Source organism: Catharus ustulatus, chromosome 12 (genome assembly GCF_009819885.2).
Source record: "Catharus ustulatus isolate bCatUst1 chromosome 12, bCatUst1.pri.v2, whole genome shotgun sequence".
NCBI lineage: Eukaryota > Metazoa > Chordata > Aves > Passeriformes > Turdidae > Catharus > Catharus ustulatus.
Window position 1 is genome coordinate 7522585 of NC_046232.1, and position 7726 is coordinate 7530310.

The 7726-nt window shown below is 44.0% G+C and overlaps 1 protein-coding gene across 3 annotated transcripts in view; it reads right to left on the minus strand.

Moving 5' to 3' along the window:
• The window catches only part of LOC117001849 (myocardial zonula adherens protein), a 55357-nt gene extending 54485 nt beyond the window's left edge, over window positions 1-872 (minus strand). Inside the window, exon 1 of one of the 3 annotated variants that reach the window (XM_033070486.2) lies at window positions 106-238. In XM_033070486.2, the coding sequence (XP_032926377.1) occupies window positions 106-189 (84 nt within the window). In that variant the 5' untranslated portion in view covers window positions 190-238. Of the gene's footprint in view, window positions 1-105; window positions 240-591 lie in introns of those variants that run through there. The other 2 variants (XM_033070484.1, XM_033070485.1) reach the window with 2 other exon arrangements.
• Between the last annotated feature and the right edge of the window lie 6854 nt (window positions 873-7726).

The window sequence follows — 7726 nt, forward strand, 5'->3', positions numbered from 1 at the left end:
GGAAGGGAGTGGGGAAGAGAGGAAAGCGCTCCCCTCCACACGAGGGGGGATGTCAAACTCGCTCCTCGCCCCGCGATCCCCCCCGCCCCCGCCTGCCCCGCGCACCTTCCGCCGGGAGCGGCCGCTGTCCCCAGGCGGCCTCCGGGGGGTGGTGGCGGTGACCGTGAGCCCCGAGCTGTAGCGCAGCATCCCCGCGGCCGCCGGGCCAGCGCTGTGTGCGGCTCCGGGCCAGCGCTGTGTGCGGCTCCGGGCCGCCCCGCCCCGCGCTCCTGGCCGCGGGCGGCCGCAGGGGCCGGCGGGGGCGGGCCGGGCTCCGCTCCCTCCTCCGCCCGCCGGGCGCGGGCCCCGCTCCGCCGCCGGAGCGCACATCGCTCCCGGGGGCGGCACCGGGCAAAGTCGCTGCGGGACGCTGAGCTGCAGGGCGGCATTCCCTCTGCTCACAGAATATTCGGGGTGCAGCCGGGGGAGAGGAGCTTCGAGGGGAGACCCCGAAAGGTCCGTCTGTCCCGCAGCCACCTCCCGGCACTGCAGAACGGGGGTCGGGGCTCGCAGGAGCTGCTGGCGAGCTCAGTCCCGCTCTCCGGCACCTACCTCTGAGCGCTGTAACAGAGTGCTGTGTGAAAGCTGGGCTCTGTCCTCCCCTTCTTCCACAGTAGTTCGGGAGCCGCCCGGGTCTGTCACTTGTCCGTGCCCCAGGAAGGGCCCCGGGCTCCTCAGAGAGCACGCAGACCCCGGGCAGCCCCGGGGCTGACAGGCACGAAGCCGGTGCAGCTCAGTTCCTGAATGACAGATCGGCCTCAGTGCCAAAGGTCCAACAAGGTGAGTGTGGTCTGCCCGAGCCGGCTGGCCCCGAGCCAGATTGCAGGTGTAGACTTCAGCATTTCAGATGCTCACTTCTTCCGGATCTGGGCTGAGGGAACGCCGTAACCCTACACGGCCCAGGCACACAGCTTCGTCTGCAGCCTTGGGCATCTGTCACGAGCACTGCATTCCTCAGTAATCAAGGGAGTTGTAAGCAAAGGAGATGCTTTTGTTTGAAAGAAATGACAGAACAAATACTTAAACAGCATTTTAGAAATAATTCCTCACCTGTCTCCATGTCATTAAATTAAGACCACGAGAAAACAGAGTTACGGCTACACAATGTCCTTACCCGTTAATGACCAGAGAGTTAAGAGAGGAAATCTTCATTAGAAAAATGGAAACTGCACTGAACTATGGGTACCTCACTCTGTCTGTGTACAATGCCTCTGTTCACTTCTGCCTCTCAGCTCTCTGTCCCCAGGGCAGGATATTGAGCTATCGACATGACAAGGATCTAAGGAAGAGAGCAAGAAATCATTGCCCAGCGCAGAGGAATGAATGAAGGCTCTGCATTTAGTACTCAGCATGTTTTTTGTTGTTTTCCCAATCACTATTCTCTTCTCCTCCCGGGGAAGGTAATATGGCCCAAGGCAAATGAATTAGAACATCCACTTGTATCTCGATTTCTCTCAAGGCAAGACTCAGTGTCACACTATTCTTTTTGTGGCAAGGTGTCTTGTTCCTACAAACAATTGTATTTCCCTATTAAACACTCCCTATCTCAATTCCTGGTTGTAATGCTGCTTTTGTGGGTTGGCAGGTGGGTAATAGGTGTGTCATCATCAACAGGAACAAGTTCCTTCACACATACGTTGTCTACCCGTGGGGCTATCCCTTAGCACTTGTTCCTGGTCATTCTGATGAGTCTATTTAAATTCTGGTATGCAGACAGCTGGTGACCTCTGTGGTTTCAGCTGAGAAGGAGTTCACAGACCTGTGAGGTTGCCCTGGTTAGTTTTAAGTTGCATTTTCTGGACTGTATTTCCCTCTGGAACAAGACATGTAAGTGGGGCTGCCCAGTCAAGATACAAACACAACTGCTTTTCTAAGAACAGGCACAGGGACTGAACTTGTACTACACTATGGAAAAGGACCTCCCTTCCTATATGATAAGAATATGGCACAATAATCATCGGCATGAGAGAGTAAGGCACAACAATCAGATCTCTGGGAAAATTTGCAAGGCCTGCATCAATTTTGAGAATACTGATAATTTTGATGGAAATCTTATAAATGCAGATGAGCAAAAGACTTGTCCATGGATAATAGACAGACAATAAAAGCATGGTTTTCTCAGTTATGTCTATTTCAGTTGCAGCTCTCTCCAGTTCTTGGAAAATAGCAGAAAGATACATTTATTTCATTTACCAATATTTGTTTGAAAAGGAGCATCTTCTATTTAATCATCAAATTAATATCCTCCAAGAAAAAATAACCTACATGCATGGTGAGTAGTCTCCCTATTTTGGATACTCTCAGAATCTCCTTCCCCCACCAACAAGATGCACAAGTGTAGTAATGACAATAATTTGTTTGCTGCCTTGCTACTCGACCATTTGCAGTCTCTTCACCCCTTGTGTAGCCTGTGTGAAAGCAACGTTTGGAACAACTTTTTCTTCATCCCCAAAGCTCTGCCTACACTACAGGGATTATGGAGCCAACCAGTAGTATGGAGTGAACATCTGGTACTCCCCAGGTGGCAAAAAGAAAGCTGAAGAGAAGCTGTTGAAGCAATATGAGACATACCCAGCAGGGCTGAAAAAAAGAAATCTGGAATTATTTTTGGATTAAGAAAGGATAAACAAATTTGTGATCTTCAGCTTGGACAAAGGACAGGGAATGGGGGACAGAGGTACAGAAGATCATGACTAGTATGCAGAAGTGCACAGGGAATAGCTGTTCATTATTTCCTGCCCTTGAGAACAGTGGATTTGAAGAAAACCAGGCACCACATTTCTGTGTGAAATTATGTCAGAAGAATCACTGATCATGAAGAGTATAAATACTCCCAAAAAGTAGCTGGGTAAGATCATGGAAAACAAGGTACAAGGGCTATGAAACATGAAGACATGCCTCCAACGACTGACTCAGGAGGTCCCCAAAATGTGGATTTGCTTTGTTGATAGCTCCCCTGTCAAAGGACTCTGACCCCCCCTTTTCCTCCTGGGCAGGACTGACTCCCCACCAACAGAACTAGAGGTGACAGGCTTCTAGACAGCAACAGGTCTCCTCTGCCCTGGAAAGCTGCTCCTGTGCCCAGCTGCTGCTTGCCTTGGGCACACTCTGCACTTGTGCGTGGCTGCAGCTCATTATCCCACGTTTGCCATTCTCTCACCTCCTGTGGAGGTTTATCACAGTCACTCCCTCCTTCTTCAGTCTCCCTCTTTTGCTCCCTGACACCTCAGGGAGAAGTCTCTGCTTGATTTCAGCTTGTCCCTGTTTGCCAGGCCCCATGACCTTGGTTCTGATAATCTGAAGTAGATTTGGCACAGTTCACAGCTCTTGTTTCCTGCAAGAGTCATCATACACTGCTGGGAGCATTTCATACTGTGCTTGGGACATGGCACTAGTTTACAGAAACAAGATGGAGAAATAGACAGTAAATCACTAGTTGGGAATTAGTTTGACTAAAATAACCCTGTTCTGCTGATTTTTACAGACTGGACAGACTGCCCAAAAGGTATACATAATCATACAGGCTGCTCATAGACAATATACAGTATGGTGGCAGAACATAATCAGACCAGGATGCTGAGCTTTCAGTTCAAAACCTGTCAGTGCTTTTTAACTACAATGGTCCAAAGGCACAGCAGGTTAATTACATGATGACACTATGAATATCTGGAGCAATATGAATATCTGAAGCAATAGCTATTGTGAAAAAGCTAATATAATTACAGAGAAACAAACAAGAAATTTAAACTATAGACACCTTCTTTGATTTTTTGTAACTACCTTGTTTCCCATCACCAGCATTACTGAAATATTTTTTTCCCAGGAGGCCCAAAGACCATTATGCTGTGGGAAAAAATGAAATGGGATGGCACAGAATCCACAGGTCTTTCTATGAAAAGCCCTTGATCACAAGATGGACATAGAGCAAGCAGTACATGGAGGAGGAAGAAGGTCTGTCCTCCTAGAACAGCAAGTAGCCTGGTCTTACCATTACAAATTTCCTAAATGTAGACATGATAGAAGGCTGATACTTTTTTTTTTTCTTTTCATCAAAATCTCCTGTCCATCTTCAGGCTAACTGCTGACACAGTCCAGAAAAAAAAGAAAAGTTCCTGTAACACATGATCAACTGGAATATTAATCCTATGAGATTTGGGCATAATTGCAGTCACAAATGGTACAAGAACTCACACCTGTGGTCATTAAGGTTATAAAGTCCCATTTGTATTGCTACAAAAATGAGGTTATAATTAACTTCTAATAGCCTTCACTTTCCAGGGGGATTAAGATCTATTCTGCCTTCATCATCCCTAAGGTATGAAACCCATTTATAGCAGAGATTGTCAAATGGACAGATGCGTGTAAAATATTTCAGAACCAGACTTAGTAAGGACAGGATGGGTTTTTTTCTGCCAGCTCTCACTGTTGTATTCTACAAACATGCACTTAGCACCATATCAGGCCCTCTTTTTTGGGTATTACAGCTCATGTGAAAATTTTAGCCTGCTAATGGTCATAAAACAGCCTGGCACATCTCAGAAATGAGCCCCCAAAGTCAGTTGCCATAAGTGTTCTTATATGCAATATAAAAACCAATAAATAATTGTGCAGTTTTCCTCTTGAGTAGTATTTTGTTTTTCACTGAAAATACATCTTTGCTGCATTTGCAGCTACTGTTACCCTTTTGATTTGACATAACCCATACAGCTACCTAAATGTCCAGCTTGGTTTTACAAGTATCAAATCACCTCTCAAAGCTATTGATATAACTGTTCGCTCTCACTCTTGGTACATGGCTAAAACAAGATTACTGCAAAAACTCAGAGCCTTTCCTGCTGATCTCACACACATAAATCTGTAATTAGGAATTCCCACATGAGGAGTTTGAAATGCAGAATGCACATTTTATTTGTGCAAAGCCTTCAGTACGTATTTTATGTAATTATTTCAGTTATGGTTGAATTGAATAAAAATTAAATTCCTGGAGTTACCTGCAATAATACCTTGCTTCCATCTTTACTGATAATGTAGAGTCACAGATTGCAATTGTAGAAAATGTTCAGTAACTTCTGCTTTTAATTGTTGTCCTACTTTCTACTCAAAGTCCATCTTCCTGTTGAGTTCTGAAAATACTTTTTAACTATATAGCAACAAAGTTAAGAAAATGCTAAATAGGCCAATAAGTAATACAATGCCACATGCACAGTAATTTGCCCTCTAACAGACAGAAAGGACAAAAGGGAATGGGTTAATCAGGAAAAGCTGTAGTTGGGCATAATCACAGAGCAAATCCATTGAAGCCCATCAGGTAATGACAATAGTAACAGGATTCTGCCATGTACCTTTATGCATCCATGTCAGTGCATTTCACACAGTTTGTAATCCAAGCAGCGGGAAAAATTAAAATTACACCTGGTAGATGTGATCTGTAGAGCCAGTTAAAAGCAGTTTATAGAGAAACAAAAATTACCACTACTAATATTCTAAAGAAGGCTGCAAAGCCCTAGAAGGGCAGGTTTTTCAATAAAAATATTTTTACCTTTATTTGGGAGGTAAAAGGTATGATTTATAGACATTCAGCATGTCTATAAATCATATTTTTTCACTTCTGCAGTAATGACTTTTGTTTTATTATACAGAACAAAAAGACTGGAATTTAAAATCAACTGAGAAATATGAAATGTATTGAGACAAATATAGGACAGTTTAATTCATCATACGTGTCTGTATCTGAATGAAAAGATAGTACTCTAATTTTTCTGTCACAAATTCTTAGGGATCTAGATAGCATCACTTCAGATGTTGCTGAAGCATATAGGGCATCAATACAGATTCAGCAGAAAAAGTACCACCCCCTGATTCATCTTCACAGTTTCCTTTTTCACGTAGGTGTCCCATTCAGTTCACAACTGGGTCACAGCCCACGGCAGTGTGGCTCGAGATCCACGTGAAATGCTGGAAGCTGTCACTCATTCTCCAGCAGTAGGTTTGGTTTAGTCAGTCATGCAAGCAGGACAGTTCAGCATAGATGTCATACAAAAATATGTAGCAGCATTGTTCACACAGGGGTGTGGCTTGGCTAGGTCATGCAATGGAACCTGTTAAGGGAGGTAGGAGAGTAGAAAACAGGCACACCCACCATTAGCACCACTGTTATATTGTCAGGTAGCTGCATTTAAAATCATGTTCCACTCCCTAGAGATAATAGCAAATGATAGATCTCTTCTGATTCCAGCATTGTCATTGTGGCAGGAAATAAGGAAATTTTAGAGGCAGAAATAATTTGTGGAGTGCAAGTTTTTCCACAGGTGTGAGGAATGTACATATTTCAGGGAGTGGGAGCCTTAAGGACACGAAATCACTACATGTATTTGACTGACTTCTTTTAGTTTACAAAGGGGAATATGAGATATTTCATCTCTGTTCCTCCACAAGAAAGGAAACAGAGGAGTAAGAAGGACAAAACCAGTATTCTGCTTCAGCTCTATCTTATGATAGAAGAGCAGAATAGCAAGTGATTGACTTCAGCCCTGCTTCAGGGCAGAGCACAATGAAAACCAGGCATTTGTCTAGAACATCTGCACAGATGCTACAGAATTTTGGTTGGCTGCTGGCTTTTTCCTTCTTTCAGAACTGGTTTAAGGCCTCCATGTTCTCTCATCTCAGAATGAGTACATGGGAATTTAGCAGTTCTTAATGGACTCTCACAGCCCATTGCGTGTTCACACACACAGCTGGGACAAAAAGCTGTCCATAAAAGCTGTTCAGTGTAAGTGAAAGATCTTCTGTTTGTTCTATTATTTATTTCCTTTCTACATATAAAAAAGTTTATTAGAAGTAATATGAAAAAAAAGAAAGGTGGAAGAGGAGGTCTTTTCATCAGGAAACTTTGGTCCCTCCAGCTCCAAAAACATTCTAGCAGACATCTCTGTATCCACAGTACAATGAAATTTACTTATCCTGTCACCAAGAACTGTCTCATTTCCTCTGTGCCTAAGTCATCATAATAATAGAAAACAGTAAATTTATGATCAATACAGAAGATAATCTTGGGTCTAACTGGACTAAAGTTATTAGGAGGGAACATAGGAAGGACTAAATAGTTAAGGTACTTCATAATAAATGAGCCACAATGACTAAATATTACTTAAGGGACTTCCCCTCTAACGTTGGTCCTAGGAAGGAAATGGATTTACACACCTCACCACTTATACATTTGGTCACACACTGTATCTGTGAATCTGCATGGCCACTCCCCAGATTTCCCGTGTGTCATTCTTCAGGATGCTGCAGCCCAGAATGAGACAAAGACTTCTGCCATTAGCATTAGCTTGAAAATTGCATTTCCCTGAACAATTAGCTGCTATTCTTCTTCTCATAACCTCACCTTGCTTAGGCACTTTGCTGCACTTCTGGCCTACCCAGGTTACTTCTTTGAGAAGTTTGTTATAGGATAAGAGCACCATTCCCACCTCAGGACATCTTTGAGAGGAATTACTGAAGGAATGAAAAGCTTCCTGAGTGCCTGGATTGACTTGGAATGGAATCCTATCAAGCCTCCTTGAGTTGGCCTATAGGACACATTTTCCTGTATTTCTTGCTGGGGCAGAATTGTATCACCTTGCAGGGGTACACAGAAATGGCATATCCAGAGGTATGTTTAAATTCTTCTCTGTTCCATCTTTGC